This window comes from Aulonocara stuartgranti (genome assembly GCF_965226115.1).
Source record: "Aulonocara stuartgranti genome assembly, chromosome: 11".
In the NCBI taxonomy this organism is placed as follows: domain Eukaryota; kingdom Metazoa; phylum Chordata; class Actinopteri; order Cichliformes; family Cichlidae; genus Aulonocara; species Aulonocara stuartgranti.
Genome location: NC_138947.1, coordinates 19,171,942 through 19,194,337, shown reverse-complemented (window position 1 = coordinate 19,194,337; position 22,396 = coordinate 19,171,942). Strand labels below are relative to the sequence as shown.

Here is a 22,396-nt window from a genome sequence, read left to right as displayed (position 1 = left end):
TGAAGCATAGCTCAGTTAGATTAAATGATAATTACAGTAATTAGCATACACTTTTAATAAAGCAAAGCCCACAAACTGCTTTACACCCGTAACAATCAACAGCAGGACAAGCAAGTATGTTGTTTTTACGGACTAGTTGAAGGCTGAGCAAAGGATACAACACTGTAAATTATCTTTATCTGACACAGAATGGACTCAGCTGTAATCAGCCGAATGGAGCATGTTTTCATGTGGTGCAATAGTAAAAGCTGCTCTTCCACTATCAGCAGAAAAATATCCGTATACTTGAATGTGCATGCTATGATCATGTATAAAATCACTATTATTTCCTCTTTAATGGAGATAATGTCAGAGTAAACCACACTGCCTGTGGCTACAATTACAATATCATAGAAAATAATTTAAGATTGCCACTGAGAATTCCTCGGTTTTCATCAGAGGGTCAAGCCAGAGGCAGAATTACTAATTACAGACTTTCTTTCTCCCCTGTGACTTGGTATTTAAATGGCAAAGGACCCCCGCGCTTTTAGATTAAGTTATATGCTACATGTTTATACAGAGATCTGAGGTGAAGGCATGGCACAACTCATTATCTTTGGCATCCAAATAAAAGTAGAGTTCTAATTAAAACGGTGCTGAATGAGAGAACATTTTCTAATTATGCTATGCCATGATTACTGCTAACAACAGCTAATTAGTAGGAAAATCATCAGCCGCAACCCTCAAGAAAAATGTTTTTTTTTTCAGAGAACATGGTATTTATAAACTATTTATAACACCCCCTATTTAGCATGAAGTGATTCCCTTGCTGTAAACAAGAATTGCAAGTGGAAACAGCTGTTTTATGAAACAAAGTACTGACAAGAAACACCTGCAAAGAAGCAGAAATGTACAAAAAAGATTCTTGATTCCTTCAGTTAATTAATTTGCAACAAAAGCAATACATTTACTGTGCAGCACTGCAGTAGCCACACTGGACTAATCCCTTATAGGAGGAAAGATTGTCTATATATTCTATTGTAACGCAATTATCATGAATTATCAGTGTCTGATAAAAAATAATCAGTCGTTTTATCTCTTACTGCGGACCGTGTTAACGAGACGGCAGCAGAGTGGGTCTTTGCAGGTCACGGTCTTTGCATGGTCGGCTGTGGCTCCTGTCTTGTTAGCACTGTTATGTTATTACTTCTGGTGGACACCAACTACGTTTGTCGTGCCAAATTAAAAGTATGCATATTTAGTCCACATTCCAGTACCACCCACATACAGCACTGGTGAATAATAATCACTTTAATCTAAACTGCATGTATCACACCACATCTTGAGCAATTCTACTTTAAACAGTCATGAAGAGCTCTTATAGGGAACCAAGCAGCTATCTTACCAGGTGTTATGTATAAACACTTTTCAGGTTTCAGTGAACAGCCAGTTGAATGATATGCATGCATGGAGTGCAAAGCATCATATTTGAATGTATTTGCTAGCTATCAATCCTTTTGCACTATCTTCTCCTATAACTTTGGCTGCATTAAATCATCTACAGATAAGTAAACATGACTTTGGACTTGCAAAAAATTCTGCTGCTGCAGATTTGATGTCAAAGTAAAAGATATAATCTTTTAATAGTACTTTGTGCGTTTTCATCTGTCAGGTTTTATCGTAGCATCCAGTTCTAGGTTTGTTGGAACAAACGCAGAGACAGACGGTGAGAAACTGGTGAATAACAAATGTTATGCCTCAAATAATACTGAGTGCATAGAGTTTGCAGAGAATCTCTTTACATGCATTTTTTTTAGCTCTCAATCCACTGTGATAATAACATAATAAGTCAACATAAACACACAAGTCTGTCTGATTGCTCTAATTTCTAAATATTGCTGAAGCATCACTGTAGACATTGCTACATAAACATCTAATTATCTGAGCTAGTCATCTGTAGTATGAAAGTCCCCACCTGCATTCTTGCACAGCAGTCTCTGTACTGTCTTCGTAGCCAATATTGGACGATAAAAAATGTCTTCCTCAGACCTTTAAGACTTTTCAGCCTCCTCTTCTAAGATGTCTGTAAGTCCTCTATGCTGTTCTTTGTCTCTTCATGTCTCAGTCCTTCCGACCTAAGGTCTGAGCAGAGGAGGCAAGGAGAAGACACAAGGAGATAGGAGTCAAAATGAGATGCCCTTGCTTCGGAGCAGTAATTTTAAAACAATGTCTATTAAAGATGACAGGTGGCACAGCTGCTTACTGCTGCTTTTTATGACCTCTGTCAGAGGAGCATAAAGTTCAAGGCATTTACTCTCAGTCGAATTCATAATGTGACACACACAGTGACAAGAATGAAGGTATGTCAGCAGCTTTTATTTATTTAACGCACACAAACAGTTAGGGGTAGAAAAGTTGGTTGCACAGCTGACCATCGTTTAAATATCTAATACAACTCATGAATACAAATGAACACTTATCATTTGTCCTGCTTCAACTTGATTTCTGTATTCCTGTCTGTGTCTGTCAAACTTGTGTCACAAAAATTTAGATTTTGAGGGAAACGCTGCTGCTGCATCAATCATAGAAAACTAAAATAAACGGTTAAAATAGTCACCAAATATACTTACCCAAGTGAAGTTTAAGTGCGGTAAAGGCATCGAAGTGTCTTTGTGTCCAGAGCTCCTCCGGTAAGGCTCGTCTCTCCTAGAGATTCATTTATGAAAATCCTCAAAAAAAGCAAAGAATATTTCTGGGTCATGGAGAAATAAAACTAGAGATGTGAGAGAAGACCTTTCTCCTCAGTACCTCTCTGGAACTGTGAGGGGTCTGCTTGTACAGTTTAAATCAGACTAAAAGTAATTGGCTTTTTAAGTACACTATATGGACAAAGTATTGGGTCACACCTTTTAATCTTTTGCCAGAGGTGTATAAAATCAAGCACTTGGCCATGCAGCTTGCCTTTACAACACTTGTAAAAGAATGAGTCGTTCTAAAGAGCTCACTTGTTGCAGAGGTGTCTTCCTATCATAGTACCATGCTTGAATTCAATCAATTTTAAGCCTTGGTGCAGAGAGGAGCACAAGGGCTTAAATGTCGCCAATGCTCTGTTGACTCAATAACTGACTCTAAAGCTCCTCTGACATTAACATCAGCACAAAAACTGTGTGCAGGAAGCTTTGCGGCATAAGTTTGTAAAGCTGAGCAGCTCCTGTGTGTGTAATATGTATGTAGCCCGGTACTTTTGTCCATATCGTATCACTATTAATTGTGAACTCTTATACATAGAAGTAAAATCTCTGGTGAAAGAAATCTGTTTCCCGATGTTGATCACAGCAACAAACAGTATGCGAATGATGGCAGTGGGCACATCAGGTTCAAATATTCCCAACTGCGTATGTCATTGCAGGCAATCGAAGCCAACCTGGTACAGAAGTCGCCTGGTGGTCTCACCTACATGGCTGAGTGGAGAGGAGGAATCCTGGACCACAAGATGGGTCACCTGGCCTGCTTCTCCGGGGGCATGATCGGAATTGGGGCAGATGATGGCGCAGCGGAGAAGAGGCAGCACTACCTGGACCTTGCCGCAGAGATCACACATACATGTCATGAGAGCTATACTCGCTCAGGTAAATGTCAGGGCTGCTGTAGAGCTGGGTTTTTTTGGAATAGTGTCAAATACAGTAGCACTTGCAGGGTTTATGTTGGGTTTGAAAGGCACAACTGTGGTCGGTGGCTCCAGTGTCTGGCAGCCTCGCCTCTGTCAGTGCGCCCCAGGGTGGCTGTGGCTACATTGTAGCTTGCCATCACCAGTGTGTGAATGTGTGTGTGAATGGGTGGGATGACTGGTTGTGTAAAGCGCTTTGGGGTCCTTAGGGACTAGAAAAGCGCTATACAAATACAGGCCATTTACCATTTTACCATTTACTGCCTATGCAGATCTTGAACATATCTAAAGACAGAGGGTATACTTTTATAATTTCCACAAAGGCAAAGTAGTCTGCTTGCTTTGGAGATGCTTTTGCACAAATGGAAAATTGCAAACTTTTAGCAGCAGTGACCAAGTCACAGTCAGGTAAAATCATATAGGTTTTAAATCTCAGTGAGAACTCAGCTTCTAGAGCTTTCTTCTTTAATAATTCTGTTAGTGACCATTTCCTAGTGAGGCCACTGATTGGCTGTCAAAGAGGGATACCGAGAATTTTCCTATTAAATTAAATGAAACAATGAACCTAAATCCTAACACTTATGCAAAAAGGAGAAATAATTGAGCAGACCCTGTAGCCCTCCCACCCGTCTTGACCTGTCAGGTTGCCGAAGAGAATCTCCTTCTGAGGTGAATGACTGTTTTATCCCAAATCTATTTCTCAATTTGGTGTTCATTCTCCTTACAGCCAAGCCAGAGGAATTCACTGCTGTAGCGCACTATAGCTGTCTTGTTAGGAGAGTTTATGGTAGCATTCAGAGTAACGAAACTGAGTCTAGGGGAGAAATATTGTAAATTAAAAGAGCCTTGGGCGTTTAACCTGACAAAAAAGGAGAAGCATTCTTGGTGGCTTCACCTCAGCGGAGCGACGGCAGGTCTAATAAGGAGCAGCAAAGAATTAAACTTCAGTTATTCTGTAATGTCTCACAGCTGTAGGGCAGCAGCCAGGGAGCCTCGGAGTTTGTTTGATTCTGATAATAACAGCATGTTGAAATGTATCTGGAAGAAAGAAAAACGGAGAGAATAAGAGAGGGAATAGGGATCAAGTTTAGAAGAGTAAACACTGTGATAAAACCTCCAATGGCAAATTTGCTTTGGCTCCAGCCTATGAATGAGAATGTATATGGCTGCACTCTAAAGATGCACCCAGGGGAAAAATGCAATAAAAAAAAAAAAAAAATCATATAAGCAAGCCTGCCCACATGCATTGGGAAGACCCTTGTTTGATTTATGCCTCGGTATACGTCTTGGTCCTGACAATAATCTCCCCTTCTAATTTCAAGCTTCTTTTTTTTTTATCCTTCCTCTGTTGGGTGGGCTGTAAGGATTCATCTTCAAGTGCTCGTTCGCCAGTAAGCTAATGTGACTCATCACATAACAGGTTCCTCGATATGCTTTGAACGCATTTTGATCTGCAGGCCCGCAAGGCTTCTCTGGCTTTCTCTTCTATAGTCAGCCACCAGGTTTTTCTTCACTCATTACAGGAACTGAATGGTGCTTAGAAGCTCTCGGATTAGCTGTCTACAGGAAAGAGAGAGAAGTGAGATTTGCTCTTGCATGCACATAAAGTGGCTGCCGTTAAGCTGTGTCTTAAATACCGATACCATAAAGACTCCTCCTGCTCCTACTTTTGGATCTCTGCCATCTTCACAGCATCGAGCTGGTGCAGGGAAATGAGGACCTCAAAGGAAGCAGTAGGAGATGAAGAGGTTATTGAGGTCGGAGTGTGTGTGTGGATAGATAGATGGATGTACCACAAGTGCAGTCATAATCACCTTTATGCTTTGAAAGTGTAGTAAGATTGTCACTCAGTGCAGCTGTGATTTAGTGTGAGCAGCTTGACTTCATGTTACTTCTGGTTTCGTTTTGCATCAGAGGTTGCTTTTATTGATTTATTTACTTCTACCTGCACTATTCACGCATCTGCTCAGCCTCATGTAGACTTTAGGGAGGTGACAAACATCGTTTATACATCTACATTTAAGGGTTTTTGGGGTTTTATTTTGCTGCTACAGTGCAGCTCAAATCACTTCAGACTTGATTTTGCTCCTTTATGCTTAATTAGAGAAGTAGTGAGTCTGTTTTTCAGTTTGCTTTATTTTTTTAATTGAGTAGCATCCACTGGAGTTCTCCTCACACTGTTGACTTTGAAAGCTTTACCAATGAAAATAGTGATTCAGCAGCATCCATGTAGTTATTAATTCTTCTGCTTCCCTTTTCCCAAGCAGGTGGTGTCATAACACACTGAAGAATTTCTTGTTTGAAGTTGTCTTCGTCTTCCTTTATACAGTGATAGACCTTTAGTGAAGTTTGTGTGGAACATTAAACCATTTATTACTTTGATGTTTTTATGTGTTGCACACTTTAATGAGCCATAATGGCCCAGAATGCTCTGCTCCTACTGTTGCTGCTCTCACAGCAATGTCTTACAACAAGATGGGGGAGTTTTTTGGGACCAATTGAATTCCAACACGTCAAAGAACCTGTTTTCTCCAACCATATTCATGTTTTCTAAATGGCAACACGGCCTCTAAAATATGCCAGAATAGCAGAAAAAAAATAGAGCAAAGTAAGCACGTTAGGCAATGTTTCTAAATTTAAGATGTTGCTATGCCAATGCTCCTGTCCTGACCCGAGAAAGAACAGATTCCTTTGTGCTGTTTCTTAAATAGAATTTCTTTGCTATGTAGTCTTGAATTGTGGTTGAGATATAATGAAAGTGAAGATAAAGAAAAGCCTACAGACCATCTGACCAGCTGTGAGGATCTCATTTAATTTTTACCTCAAGCCTTTTTTAAACTGAGAATAAGGACTGAATTCTGTATGAAGGTGATGCACAGCAAAGAAAGAACACTGAATCATTGTTTTCATCGTCTTTTCTGAACAATTTTAGACTATAAAACTAAGCACAGATCTGTTGAAAAACTTTTCATTTGTACTGGCGGAAAATCATCCCACGTCTTGTCTGTGTATTTGTCTCATCAGCTACTAAACTGGGACCTGAAGCGTTCAGATTCGACAGCGGAGCCGAGGCGACGGCAACCAGACTGAGCGACAGATACTACATCTTACGACCAGAAGTAATTGAGAGCTACATGTACATGTGGAGGCTAACCCATGACCCCAAGTACAGAGAGTGGGGCTGGGAGGCTGTTGAGGTGGGATCATCAATTCAGCATTAATATTTGCCTTATCTGTATGAATACGAGATCACACTGTAAAAGCGATGGTTTTCCATATTGGAGCTGGCTATGTGCCAGACTATTTCCTGCCTCTGAGAAGTTGCCAGGCAACAATAAAAATCATGAATTTATATAGCATAATTTTGCAACCATGGTAACACACATGTGCCTAATCAATCAGAAAGTCTAATGCAGGGAATAAAACAGATGTGTAGGTGGGTTTGTGTGTCATTGTTTAAATCTGTGCAGTTCCCTCCTTACAACTGAGGCAAATGTATCAACGCCGTTACACAAACACCTAAGTGAGCTGTTAACACACAAAAAACAAATGCTTTCAGCTGCTCCCTTAGTCACAAAGGGGTCACAACAGCAGGTAGCTCATCATATTTGATTTGGCAGAGTTTTACATCAGAAACCTTTCCTGATACCGTTCTTCCCATTGTAGCACTCAAATGCCTTCTGTAAAGTTGCAGTTACAAAACATTCCCCTTGGAAAGCTTCTTGAGACCCCAAACATGAAGATAAAGAGAAAGCAATCATCAACAACCAAACTATCAGTATTTCCAGTTTTTGTTTATATTAATTTCATTTTCTGTAATATTTCTCAAAATTACAATATGTCCAAAAAAATGTGTCTATTGAACATTTTTCGATGCATAAACTGCAAATAAACAGCACACTGTTTTGCCCTGGGACCTGTGAACAGTTGTGAGGAAGGGAAACCCCGCTCGGACACTCGTGGGTCCAACATGGCCAGTCAGTCAGTGAAATTTGCCCTACAGTGATGGATAGGACTTATCTGCCTTTAGCCTGTAGCTATAATGTTATGTGGATTGTGAGCAATCATTTTCTCAAAACCTAATGGTGTCATTAGAGGGAGTTTAATCATAATAATAATTCAAAGAACTGAGACAGTTTTACATCTTCAAGTTAAAAACTGATAGAAAATAAACAATGATGGATAAATTAGATCTGCATTTTGTCGGTGGAACCTTAGGAAACAAAGTAAAAATCCCAAAAATGTGCCGCATGCAGAGTGCCCTCTAGTGGACAAATTATGCAACATTGACACTCAGAATGTTGAAGGGTGCTTCTTTTCTTTCTCAGCCATTATAAATTCCAAAGGACAAATTGGCAAATAGCTAATATTGAGCAATATTATAGGACTTCTGATAAAAAGATGTGGTTCCAGTGCTGAAGAGGGGGGTTAAAAAATAAATAAAAATGGGTGTATGTTGATGACTGTTGTGATCCCCAGCGCTGTTAGTTAGTCATCATTAATGTTTGAAGCTTTTCAAAGCTGAGGAAATGCAAGTCCAAGAGAGCCTTTAAAAGTCGATATGAAGACATATTTATTCTTTGGTTCCAAACAACTGAACTATAAAGCACACATGAGGCCAGTGCACTACAAAAATAATTTAATGGTTTATTTAAGCGTCAGAAACTGCACAGTGTAATTTTGTCCCCTATATCCTGTCTTATTACTGGCTTGAATTTTCATTTTATAAATTGCACTCGCCTATTATGTCAAGCCCCTTTAACACCCTCAATTACCCCGAACTGCCTTCCTTGATATTGTGTGGCACTATACATTACCTTGTAGATCAAGCAATCCCACTAGCAGGAGGGGAAGGTTGTGCAGGGATCACTATTATTAATGTGGCAATAGACAGGACATTAACTGTAGTAAACTGTAAAGGGCTGCCATGAAAGATTTAGCATTAATTTAGTGCGCACAGAAGTGGAGAGATCAGGCTGACGAGTTTGACGGGCCTTTAATTATTGGGCACAAAGGTTGAAAGCGGCGCACGACGTTTCTCTCCATGAACATCAAGCATTAACACGTCAGGGTCTTTGTTAATTAGCACGTATAAGGCAGCCCTTTGTAGCAGGGGTAATAATGAGCTAATCTGCTTGGCTAGCTCAGCCACTCTCCATTAGCCCTTGTCAGATTTAGCATTGCTTAAGCTTCAATTGTGCAGCTGGCTGAAGACCGTGGCATGCTCAATCGTAGCCTTTCTGTAGGCGCACATGGACACAGTGTTGTTGAGTAAAGGATTTTCTACTCCTGCTCCAACATTTGAGAAGAATAACTGATTGTTTTACTTCTATGCTCTGATTTGTTTGAAGTAGATTTTGTGAAATGCCCCATTGTGAGCTAAACTGGAGATGGTCTTCCTTTTTTCCACAATAAACATGCCATGTTCCTCTCCGCCTCCTGCCAGGCCCTGGAGCAGCACTGCAGAGTGGAGTCTGGCTTCTCTGGGATCCGCGATGTTTACACCACGAGTGTCAGCCATGATAACATGCAGCAGAGCTTCTTCCTCTCAGAGACACTTAAGTAAGCCCCTTTTCCTCTCTATATCCCCACTGGTGAAAGAACCGGCATTTTACAATCTACATGCATAAATTATTGTCAGTTTAAAAGTAATAGAGGATGTTGGGAATTCATCATAACCCATTACCTGTTCCGTCCATGAAGCACACAAATGCTGTGAATGAGACACACTATTTTTTTGCAGGCATAAGAAAGGATGATAAATAGGTGGTGTGCAGTAGGATGAATAAGTTTTACCTCCCCTCATTCCTGGGTCATTAAGCAAAGTAAACCATTCGGGATCCAAAGTTGTACTGCAGCTAGCAGATGATAAAGACCTGTTTTCCTCGGGTGCATAAGGAATCATTAAGGTTCTGTCAGACAAAGTGCATTGTCAAAAACTGTTTTAACATAATAATGGCAACATACCAGTGCAGTTAGTATGTTTACAGTGCCTGCAGTAGCTCATCAAGATTCTCATCTACACCAAATAATGTGGGTTATTTAACAACGAGCACGATTGTTTTCTTCTTTTTTTCAGCTCAAATCTTAATGTTAGAAACAGCTATACTGCAAACTTAAAGGCCCTCTGAGAGTTTCAATTCAAACCAGGGTAATGGTGTAATAATTTAGTACTGGAAGATTTTTAACTGCACTTTGTAGTGCACTGTTGACTTTCTTGTACTTGCAATAAGGGTAACAAAGGATCACATAAAAACAGGTTAATCATTTTGGAAACTACAAAGAATAACATGAGAAGACTGATTCCACTCTAATGTCCATGAAGGGAATGTGACGCTAACTCGGAGAGACAAACAAATTTAACAAAATCAGCTCTGAGATTATCAGTGCAGTGCTTTACTGATCTATTAGATCACCACCCAATGTAAGGCTTTTACAAAGCAGTAGAAAAAATAGTAAAGCATGACATTTACTTTGTCTTCCTGAACAAAAAATAAGTTTTAGTGTTGGAACGTTATCAATGATTAATTTTTAATTTCTCAGGGAAGTGCAGTGCACCGACTCAAATGCAGGTATACAAATGTGAACTCATTTTATTTGCCTGATAAATAAAAATATAATTTTTGTTTTTTAAAAATAAGTTATTGCCAACAAGCTGCTGTTTCTTGGAAAACAGACATCTATTTATCCAGTATTAACTGAATTAAATGAGCATTCTTCCTGTGTGTTCAGGTATCTGTACCTTCTCTTCTCTGACGATGACCTTCTCTCCTTGGAGGACTGGGTCTTTAACACAGAAGCCCACCCGCTGCCTATCATCCGCAATAGCTGCCTGCAGGATGATGCAACACAGGAAAAGACGGTCTCCGAATAAGACTGAACAGTTGGGACAGTTAAAGACATCTGCACACACACAAACATAAATATCGCAAAACCCCAATTCAGTGCAGGTTCCGAGTCTTTTCAGGAGCGTGTTACGGACTCTCGATTCCTTTCCAGTAAAGGATGTTGTCGTTTTACGCTGTGATTGTAAATCCTTTTGCCGGAGTTACTTCCTGCTGGCACTTCTATTTTGTGGACAATCAAGACGAACATGACTTTCATGAAACGAGCACCTTTTTTTCTTTCCTTCTTTCCTCTATGAGGAAACTGGTTTAACTTGCAGACCCAAATGTCTGGGAGAGAGGGGGGATGAAGCGTGGGCCATATTGTCGGAAAGAAAGAAACACACAGAAAACCACTTAAGTTTTGCTCCTTAGTTTTGCTGTTCCGTTAATCTTCAGTAATCAATGATTTCCTGAGATCCTCTCAGTGCTTTTTGTTTTGTTTTCCTTTGTGAGTACACACTCTTTGACCAAAGGTTTCTTTGCATTGCTTTTTTTCCCTCTTTTAATGTGTTTTTGGTGAGATTTAGTGGAAAGTTAAACATTTACAGTGAGGTTTGAATATTGACTAATGTACAAACATGATATCTGACTCTGAAGTCCACCTCTAAACTGATGTTGATGTCACGTTTCTTACGGAAACAAGTTCGAATGAATTTTCTAAAGTTCAGAGGTGATCAGGAAAGTGGTCGTGTCTTATGCATCCAGGGACCATTTTTTTAAAGAATGATGTTGGGTTGTGTTTCCACAGTGTGCTGTTATTTTATTCAGTTTTTTCCCATCAGGACAGTGCTTTCTCTGTCCTTTCAGATCAAAGTGACAAACGCAGTAATGTCAGTTCTGTGACTGTAAAAGAACCATAAAGGAATAGAGTACATTTGCTCTCCAGCTCCAAATGGGTTTTCCTGTTTCTGTTGTAGTTTCTTCTGCTTCACTCTGCCTTTACATGTGAATCCAAATGGCTGCCAATACCGATGTTAAAGGCAGTTAGGCTGCAGAGACGTCATCTTTCATCACTGCTGTTCCGCACAGTTGTGGAGCGAATGTGCTGTATATAACGGATGATTTGAGTGACCCCATATGAGCTTGTCTTGACGTTTTTCTTTCAACTATTTTGTGTCTTTTTCTTTTTTAAACTTCAGTGATTATTTTTTTTCTGGGTTCTCTTTTTATTTGCTTCCCTCAGGTGTTTCAGTTAAAAAAAAGGGGGAAAAAACTAAAAAGTTCTGATTTTAAGTCTAGTTATTGCTGATATTAATTATTGTTATTACTTATTCTTACTGTTTGATTTTAACTTTCATTGTTAAATATTTTCAAATACTGATTAAAAACTGTGCAACTTTGTACATTTAAAACGACCGCGGTTGCCTTGTCGTTATTGCTTTACTGAGTCTAAAAAGTTTTGTTTTTGCTCATTTTCGACAGCAGGTAGCAACAACAAGATAAAAGAAGATTGGAGTCATCTGCTGCTTAGATTTGTTTCAGGATTTTCTTGCTGGAAGTTCATTACAGATTTAATTAAATGGGGACGTCTCAGGGTTATGGAACGTTCCAGCAATCACAACCAGAAAATGACTAATGGGCTTTAGCCATTACACCTTTTTCAGCGTGTCAGGCCAACAAAGCAAGATTTAATATCGTCCTCCCCAAATGATTTAACTCTACCTGCTGTCAACTGAATCCTAATTTCGGCATGATGGCTTGAAGTGATTTCACTTTCCCTTTAAATAGAAGACGCATGCGTTATTGACATGATTGACATTCAATGGTATTTTAAAAATGGTGCTTTAAATGTCACCGATCCAGTCACATTAATCTTACTGACACCTTAAATAAGAACCAATGCAAAGGTTTAAACAGTGTAGCATGCAAAAAAGTAGGGGGCAAAAAATGAAGGGCACAATGTGTACGCGTGAACATGTACTAATCTCTCCCAGGGACTTAAATAGGGGGGGGGATCACTGTCCATTTGAATGCACCTGAGACTGATAGCAAAGGACAAACACTGCACATAATCCCCTCCCCTCTTTTTCTTTCCTCTTTGCTGCTCCCAAAGTCCCCAGCAAGCCAAGCAGGGCAGCTGAGACAGAAGTGTAAGGGCTGCTGTCCTTCTTGGCAAAACCTCCAGTTGATGTGCAATGAAGGAGAAAGAGCCATTGCTATCTCGCTGTCACAGTCGTCCTCCAGCTGTCTCAACCGGCACAATAATTTTATAGGGAATAACTGGCAAGTAACTGATATCTGGGTCCAAGTATTATTCAGCACTTTGACATAACTCTTCTTGCACTCTACCTTCTCACATTTCAGCTATCAAGTGAATAAATTCAGGCTACAAGGGAAAAAACACAATGTCAGGTTCTCAAGACAGTCAAAGAAAGCAAAGCAGCAAAGTATTATCACAGATTTACTCTCAGGTCACTCACTTGACCTTCAGCTAGAGCAAGTGTGCAATCTTGCACTGAAATCAAGAAAACATCGATTTTAGTTTGCTATGCCATTCCGGAAGGGCAAAAAAAGTATTTTCTGTTATTTGCATCATATTTGACATCATGAAAGAAACATGCCAGAGTGTATTTACCAGATGAATATGGTTTATCTGTCACTACTGGGAAAATTTTTATTGCCGTAAGTGACAGCAGCTAAAATGCGGCTGAAGAGCAGATTTTCAGTTTTTAATTCAAGATGTTTAAGGAAATTGTCAAACTGTTAAAGTACAGCCATTTTATTTTTCATAGTCACCATTATTGAAGCCATCACTAAATATTTGCCCCTTTTATTCATCTGCCTTCACTTGCTGGTGACTGTTTTGTCATTTTACAGCTTTTTTTTCTCTTTGGCTTACAAATCTGTGTTTTGGGTTTTTCTCCATCTATATTGTCCTATCACTTTAGCAGCATTTGTCTGTGTGTGAGCAGAGCCTATACTATACATTGTATAGTTTTCTAATGGTAGCCCTATGCTTTAACATTATCAAAAACAATTTTGGTATTAGTATTATTATTTTTATAGGTGATGTAATTTGCTTTGGATCATGAGATTCACTGTCAGTTAATCTCGTCTCATCTGGTTAGAAGCAGGAAACTTCTTTAGTGTAACCATGCTTCAGTGTGACCACTGGTTTGGATCTTCATGTAAACCCTCTGTTTACATTCATAAAGGTGTTTCCTGTTGATAGGCCTTTACAGTGAAACAGTAGTGCTTTGTACTTGGCTAAATGTTGTGAGGACGTTTTTCTTCACCAAGAAAAAAATTCCAGAGCTGTTGCTGAGCATCATCACTGCATCCTTGTTTTAGGAATGTACTAAACTGTTGATTTGGCCGCTCCTGACGTTTCTCTCTGATTGGTCCCTTTTGTTCTTTTCTACCTAATGATGGCATCCTTCTTTTACATCAACATTTCTCTCCAGCTTGAATACTGAGAGAAAAACGGCACCAGGTTTGACCTGAAAAATCCAGTTCAATATGTAGTTGGACTTTTTCAGTCACTGTTTGATTGTAATTATCAGATCTGTTTTGATTGTGACCAGAAGCAAAAATGTCCTAATACTCAGTGGGCATGATTTGAGGAAAAACTGCCATAGCAACTACTTAAAATCTCCCACTTAACTGAAATCCTGACTATTCCCACCACTTCCACATAAACTGATTTTTTTAACTGCACTCATTACTTATAGTCGATCTGCTTTCAGCATTTAATTTTCACCTGACATTTCAAATGCTTTCACAGTTTTGCACTTCAACTGAAATTTCAAAACCTTCAAGTGTCCAGCTATTACTATTATGATTCCAAGTGCTTTCATCTATTACTAACCATTCATGTAGTGCATTATGTACATTTTTATGCACTCACTGGCGTAGTGTGTGAATTATGATAAGGTAGTGTCATGTCAACCAAAATGATGATTTGATCATGATTTGATCATGATCCTGGCATCTACTGTTGCATTTTGCAAACGTTTACAGTGTCAACCGAAAGCACACATTAATTAACAAAAAATTAACAAATTAACATTGGCTGACACATGCAGTGTCAATATCTGGTTAAAATTTGCTGCTGTTTCTTTTAGCTAGCTTTCTATCCTGCACCAACAACAGCTCTTCCTGCTAGTGGTTGAATGGTAGAGGGTGGGTCCTTCCCTTATGGCTCGGTCACACTAGAGTAAAAATAGAACAGCAATGTCTTTATGACAGGCAGAAAAATAAAGATTATTGGTATTTGGTAAACAATTACAAGTAGCTGCAGAAAACATTTTGATTCACAAGCCAGTTGCACAAGTTGCCTGGTGTTGGGCACAACATCTAAACCATTGCTGTCCGCTGACTACAAACAAGTTACAACTGATCTGAATGAGTCTGCACCGATGAACGCAATTGTCTGCAATGCATCTCTTTGATATAGGGGACGTGACTCAATTGGATGTATTCTGGTTATAATCCTATACAAAAGTGGGGTTGCTGAGTGCCTATGCCATTTTGCAGGTAAATTGCCGCCCTGCAACAACTCTGTCGCTATTTGTGAAAGAACTTTCTGTTCCAAATCTATAAAGTTCTGGTTGAATTCTTCTGCCTGGATTGCACAAATGTCGACATTATTTTGGTCGTGCTGCAGTCTCCAAACACTGGCATTACTCGTATTAGACAAGCATAATAAAAAGTTCACTGTGAAGGATCACCACCCACAATTAGCTGTTTCAAAGCTGTGAGTATACCATCCAAGCATCTCATATTGGCACATTTGCCAGTGTGAAAACATTTCTGAACTCAAAATAACAATTCTAAGATCAGAGGTATGCACTTTATACGCCGCACTAGTTCTCCACATGTGGTTCATCTGCTTTTATGTCAGAGTTCAGCTGTTTTCTGTGATTTTGTCCTATTTAAGCTCCTTTCAGTGCTTGGACTAAGACCTATAACACAACAATCTTACCACTCAAAAATGTAAGAAGCAAAACTCCTTTAATCTATTAATAGAGGAATAAGAATTTCTAAAAAGTGAAAAATAATGTCTGGTTTAATTAATTACCGGGTACAGTTGATGTATTTTGCAGATAAGGCAAATATAGTACAGTTAAAACACGAGATACTTAACAGTTCCTTGAAAATGTAGAAGCTGACTTCAGAAATAAAAGAAATATCAGAGCAAAAAAAAAAAAAAAAGCAGATAAATAAAAATAAAAAGCAGCACTGCGTTTTCTTCTCCACTAACAAAAACAATAGAGTGACAGGTTCAGTCTCTGTATCCCCTATCCTACACCCACCTCCTTCCACCTTTTGTTGCAATCAAACAACTTCCTTCAAAATCCCTTAGATGTATTCTGGGACAACAATGTTATCTTCGGCAGTTTTCTCAACAAACACATCTCACCTGAATCATGTCTATCTGATACAGAAGTTTTAAGTTAGAAAAGTACTTCACAAATAATTTAGGGAGTTGGACATCTTCTGTCCCAGTAACTGTTTTGTTTTATCTTTACAGGTACTGAAAGTTTAATTTTTAAATGCTCCCTCCGCCTCCTTTTTGCCACTTCCTTTCAGTTCCTGTTTCCACATTTTTATGGTTACTCAAAATTATTTTTGTTGCTGATAAAAGGTAAGAAAAAGAAGACCATACAAAAGGATTTGGAAAATAGTTCAATGCCTGCTTACTGAGTTAATCCTTTTGACTGATGTGAGGTCACAAAGAGAAAATTAAGGAAATCTGTGTATGTATAGCTGGAGCGGGAGTCGTAAGTTCGATTTCTGCCTGTCATAAATTTAATGACAAAGGGATTTCACACTTTTAGAATCAACCATGATTACAGATAAGCAGATAATAATGCTACTCAAACACATCAATCTCCAAACATTTTGTGCTAGAAGTTTTATGTTTGAACGTAACTGACACTGGACAAAGATGCTGAAGGAATCACAACAAGTGTGGCTCCGCTGGAACAATACGTCTCCCCCACCTACTGTTATTTCCTGTCAACACACTTCAGCTTTACACTGAACTTGGTGTCTACTGTGGGCCCAGGGCAGGGAAATATAAATGGCTTTCTTTCTGCACAATGAACTTTTCTTTAAACTAATCTCTTTTCAGGGGCTCATTCATAAATTGTTTTTTTTTAATATATATATATATATATATATATATATATATATATAAATCTATATTTTATTTCAGGAAAATGACAGACACAGGGATTCTTTACAGGAAACTAAAGTAGCATTCCTGGATGCAGACGAATTGTTGGTGGGGGAAAAGTAGCACAGATGATGCATTTGTTAGGGGAGATTTTCTGTCTGGTTTCATCTTTGACTTTGAAAAGTTCATACACTGCAGAGGGAATTCCACTGAGTGAGTCGGCTGTATTATACTCATATTTCTTCTAAAGATTTTTTTTTTCTGAGAAAGTTGTCATTAGTATATGTGATTAGCATAAAGACGGATGATTGGATAATTCTGGCAATACAGGAATCCATGCTGGTTTGTCCCCTGTCATTATCTAATTTCATAATTATTAAACCATGTGTGATCATTAACTATACTGATTTATGGAAATGATAACTCTTAGTCCGGCCCTGTTGTCATTTAATATTCATATTCAATTATAGATTCTAATTAGATTACTAAAAGTAATGTTAGAAGCTGTTCTTTCAGATCATTTATTCTGGTGGTGATTTTTTTTAAAGCAATCCTTCAAGTAAATGAGCAACTGAATAGCTGTGAATCTATGCAGTATGGTTTTGGCACAGCCGGCTGCGTGAAACTGAGTGTGAATGTTTTTCCTGTATATTCACCAATGTGTGCACAGAACAGATGCCCCAGTCCTCAGACAGAGTACTATGTAGCTCCAGTCTGGGCTTGTCAGAACACCCTGTGCTACTCTGCACTGCCAGCACTTGAAGGTCTGCCAGGCTGGCCTCATCTGCTGCCCCTACACCTTGTTAGAGCCCAGAAGGAAGCGCAGCTGCATAATCAGCTGCTAATATTTCTAAAAATAACACATTAAGCTCCAGGGTCAGAAGTAGGAGGGCTAAGAATTGACAGGTAGACAGCATGCATAATCTATAAAGACACACTCTAGAGTTGGTGTGTGGGAACTTCATGCTTGGGGCTTTTTTTCATGAAGGTCACATATGAGGTTTTTAAAAAGGCTGCATCACTGTGGGCCTCAAATTATTTATATTTCTTATAGCATATGAAAATGTTGAAAAAGGGATTCCACTGAAGGTCTACAGAGTTCAACGTGATATTTTCTTACAATTTCTTTTTCAACTAATCATATTAGCACCAAATTATAGTCCAGGGATTTTCATGTATAGCTATCTTTAAAGCAGCATATAGCTGTAGTTATCTGCAGTAGTTTGCAATAAATGCTAACATCAGCATGCTCACATGGTTTTAACTGACAATTGATCCCGCTGCTGACATGCTAATGTTCATCATTTTGATAGAGTATTATTGCTTCCCAGTTATTACCAAACACAAATTAGAGCTGATGCAGGTATTTTGGACAAAGCACATGTTGACAGTGAAATTACAGGAAATGTTTAAGACTCACCAAAGAGATATTTAGCAGTATCATCCAAAGGTTAAAGACTTTTCACTGAAAATCATGAATCAGTCTCGTAGTGGCACTACGGGGTGAGTCATAGCTATATAAGATTCATCCTCTGGGCATCATGATGGACAGCAGGAAAACACGCCATGTGACAAAGCTCAAATCATCTCATGCTGGTTTCTTGAACATCACAGTTGGTTCACTGCACTCAAACGGCCTCCATGATCACTAGATCTCAATTCAACACAGCACCTTTGGGATGTGGTGAAACTGGAGATTGACATTATGGATGTGCCGACAAATCTGCAGCAGCTACAGTTTGTGATGCTATCATGTCAATATGGACCGAAATCTCTGAGGAGTCTTTGATGCACCCTGCTGAACTTATGCCACAATGAATTGAGGCATTTCTGGAGGCAAATGGGGGTCAAATCCACTACTTGCTGGCCTTTACCCTTTTCTGTCTAATAGTGACTGGTGAGTGTATGCACTGACTTCCAAACATGCTGTGAGAAATGCAGAAAAAGGAGCCTGGATCACCTTACAGATGGTAAAGGTAAAATAATAGCAGATGTTGCTGAGACGTTCTTTGAAAAAGGTATTTTGTCACATTTTTATGTCACATTTCATATTTGCATCATCTTTCCAAAGTTGTAAATCAGACTCTCTGTAAACTTGCAACCATTTGCAGCTTGGGTGCACAGCTTTTGTTGCACTCTAAAACACTGACGTGTAGAAATAGTATAAAACCTGCATGGCTGGTTTTGTATTTGCAGTAAGTATCTATAGTGTAAGCTTGCTGGGTATTTTAAAGATAAGAATGCAAACAGCTTTCAAAAACGTATGAATTTTAATGGATATTGTGTGTTTATGTTTAATAGTTGACACTTAAAGATAAATTACTCTGTTTTAAACACCCATGCAGATTTTGCTGTCTCTCAAGAGTGATTGCTTTGTAGCAGGCCATCCTCCTCGTCAATTACATGTTTTACTGTTCAAAGGCTTTGAGGAGCCTCACGAGTGGAGTAATTTAACCCAGAATCCCGATGAAAGCTAATGCTAATTGTTATGGTTCTTGCCATCATAAATATTCATTTGTCAACACAGTGACACACCACTCAGTGCTCTCTGTGGAGATTTGCAGCTTTGAAGATGCTAGGATTTGTTAGGAGCTCTATTTTAGCAGTACATGTAATATTGAAAAGCACAGTATACTTCCATCTTTTATTAAAGAAAATAAAGTCTCTTATTTCCTCCAAGTTTGCGCTTTAACATCAGTTCATAATCATACCTACAATGGATCCCTGCTGCTTTTACACATTAACTTTATGTACATACCTCTCAATATTGCTTTGAAGGTTAAAATAATTGATGGCGTTCACAGAGCGTCTGAGACATTGTTTCTGGAAAGACTCTTTGTACTGGTAACAAAGGCACTATTGGGTTTTGCAATTTCATTTTTTCTGATCCTTTGAGCCGCGTGAATGAAATGCCATTCTTCTCAATTTCACTGGGTTGGCAGCAGAAGTCTCAGCAGCAGAAATTTAAAAAACGTCAATAAAAAATAAAACTACGTGCATTTCTTGATACCACTAGGGGGTAAGTTAGAAAATCTATTTGGTAAAATTTCAGTAAGCTGATCTTTTATGCTTCTGTTGCTTAGACTTTGCACGTGGCAGGGTGAATTTTGATAAACTCTGGTATTTTCATGGGCTTATTTAGCATCACTTATCACACAATAGCTGTTACAAAGGAGTGTAGCCAAAGTGTTAATCGCGTGAGATTTAAATGGAACCTTTAGTTGGGTTTGAGGTAGCACTGCTGCTATAAAAAAAGGTTTCTGCTGTAAACAAAAAACGAAGTTTGAAGTGGGGAAGTTTGATAGAGTCTATTATTTATAGCACATATGGGAAAAAAAATCTGGCTTGTACTGCAGCAGGTGTGCTGCTATTGTTTCTGCTTTAATCATTATGTTTCAAAGGTGAAGGGATGTTTGCTAAGCCAGTCCAGTCTGTTGTTCAGAAACCCGCATTTGTTATTTTGACTACATCTCAATTATGTGCTTTTATTCCCAAGAAAGACTGAGATCCCCAGGATTTTATATGTTTACAGGATATTTAATTTAAGCCAATTAAGATTTAAAAGTCTACCTTGCAGTGTTGTCTTTTTAAAAACATTATTTTTAGTTTGAAAGTCATTTTCTTGACTTCCCTTACAATACAAATTAACTGTTTTTTTTTATCATTTAGTCATGTTTTATAAAACTCAGATCCATCCCTATTCTTCCGCTTATCCAGTTCAGTGTCATTGGCCTATACTAACTGCCATAGAGCGACAGGTGGGGTAAACCCTGGATAGGTACAGCTGATCACAGCTACCTGCAAATGGTGTCCCTGTGTATTCCCTTTAGAATACTTCGTACACAAATTGACACTCCGTGTCTGGAACAATTTCATTCCTGACCTTGGTTCTGACAAGAACCACACAGTTTTTCCAAGACATATTTTGTGGACACAAACAGTATTATCATGCCTGTCCCTGCTCCCCAGAGCATCTTTAGCACAACAGGAAGGCCAGATTCCTGCAAGAAGTGTGAGACCTGGTTGGCAGGTCCATATTCGGTGTGCCCATTGAGGGGCATGGGCAACGGGCATGAAGCCAAGCCACAGACTGAGGCTCCAAGCTGTCCGCACTGATGAAAGAAAGAAATTTACATTAACCATGTTGCCATGTGTCTCCAAGGACTGTGTTGCTTTGTTCACTCTGAAATAGTGCCCAATGCAATGCTAATTAGGAAGGCTTTTTTTTTTTTTAAACTACTGAACAAATTCAACAAGAAACATTTAAAGTAAACCTGATAATAGGCTGCTCTCCTCAGGAAAACAACAACTGCAAATTTAATTGTAGTTACATGAGGACAAAGAGAACTAGTTATGTCAGCGCAGCTTTAATTGTACACAAGTGTGAAGGTGCTGCTGTATGTTGCGCAAAGATCAGATGTTGTGAAAACTAGGACTGTTAAAAAACTGCTATAAAAATGTTAAGGGAACACTAAACTTCAGTGTTGGTTACCAATCAGTAACAATGCATAAACTGTTGTCACCTGCTTTGGTGCAAATGAAAGGGAAAACGGATGCACAAGAAATGCTCCAACAAGATAACACTCCAAAACAGAATGGTTTTGGAGGTGGTGGCCTCAGACCATTGCTCTGTCATGATCCTTCCTGACTGATTTTTCACTAGTTTCGCTCTTTGCTAATGTCCTTCTCACTGCTGGCAGCATGAGACGGTACCTACGCTCCTACCACATAAATGCAGAAGGAAGGAGGTTTGTCCTCGCTGTGTCCTCACTCCCTGGACAGTCTCTGTCCCTGTTACTCAGAAACATTGCTTAGTTGTAGATGTGTGTGCAACAGCTACTAAACTACTATATAAAACCTTCATTTCTCTCATCTTAAAGTTTGTATTCACCTCATCTTGAAACCATGTCTTTTGCAAAGTCTTCTTGGCCCGTTTCCCCCAGGGGGCGCTGTCTTCATTAAGTTATTTATCTTTATTCATCTTTGCACTGTTTTTGGCAACAGCTTGATCACAAATGAGCAAATGCTAGTCCTGCTGCTGTTGAATGCCCTTCTACATAAATTCTCCTTGTGTAATAGTGCATCTCCTGGTATCTCCTCTACACAAAAATATGTGTTTTCTCAATCCGGCTGTCTTGGTTTTTGTAGTATTATTTGGTTTGTAGTCCCACGACTGACCACAAACATTACAGTGTGCGCAGTTTTGTTGTTGATAGGGCCTCCTGTCTGAGACTGTGTGCTGGCAGACACAGCAAACCTTATGACAGTATATATGTATGGTTGTATGTGGTCACCACCTGAAAGATGACTCTCCTTATTGGATTGTCTTGTTGTTGCCTCTCCAGCGTTGTCACCATTTGCACCAGAACAGGTGAAAAGGATTTATGCTTCTTAACTTGATTAATTTGTGTTTTTTTCTTAAGCATTGTGCAAGAAAGAAATCTTTAAATATTCAGAAATATCCCTACTAAAACTTTCAGTTTACTGCTACTAAGGGATTAAATAAATAACTTAAATATTAACATTGATTGGCTGTATTAAATAGCATTTTGTTTTTCTTTCCTCCTCACACTGCAGACATAGCAGTATGTTTGATTGGAGACGTCTGAATTATCAGAAGAGCAATACATTCAGCTTGAATTGATTGCTTGTCTGCTTTGAAGCTTTTGCAATTAAACATCATTTATTAATTTACAGCTAACAAATGACTTGGGTGTGCTTACATTTCCCTGAGAGATGGCA

General features: G+C 38.9%; 1 protein-coding gene across 5 annotated transcripts in view; it reads left to right on the top strand.

Annotated features, from left to right (window-relative positions):
• The window catches only part of LOC309717104 (mannosyl-oligosaccharide 1,2-alpha-mannosidase IC), a 213,546-nt gene extending 201,657 nt beyond the window's left edge, over window positions 1-11,889 (top strand). For all 5 annotated transcript variants that reach the window (XM_082551397.1, XM_082551393.1, XM_082551394.1 and 2 more), the window contains exons 9-12: window positions 3,389-3,608; window positions 6,671-6,843; window positions 9,093-9,208; window positions 10,379-11,889. In XM_082551397.1, coding sequence (XP_082407523.1) covers window positions 3,389-3,608; window positions 6,671-6,843; window positions 9,093-9,208; window positions 10,379-10,520 — 651 coding nt within the window. In that variant the 3' untranslated portion in view covers window positions 10,521-11,889. The remainder of the gene's footprint in view (window positions 1-3,388; window positions 3,609-6,670; window positions 6,844-9,092; window positions 9,209-10,378) is intronic.
• Window positions 11,890-22,396: the final 10,507 nt, after the last annotated feature.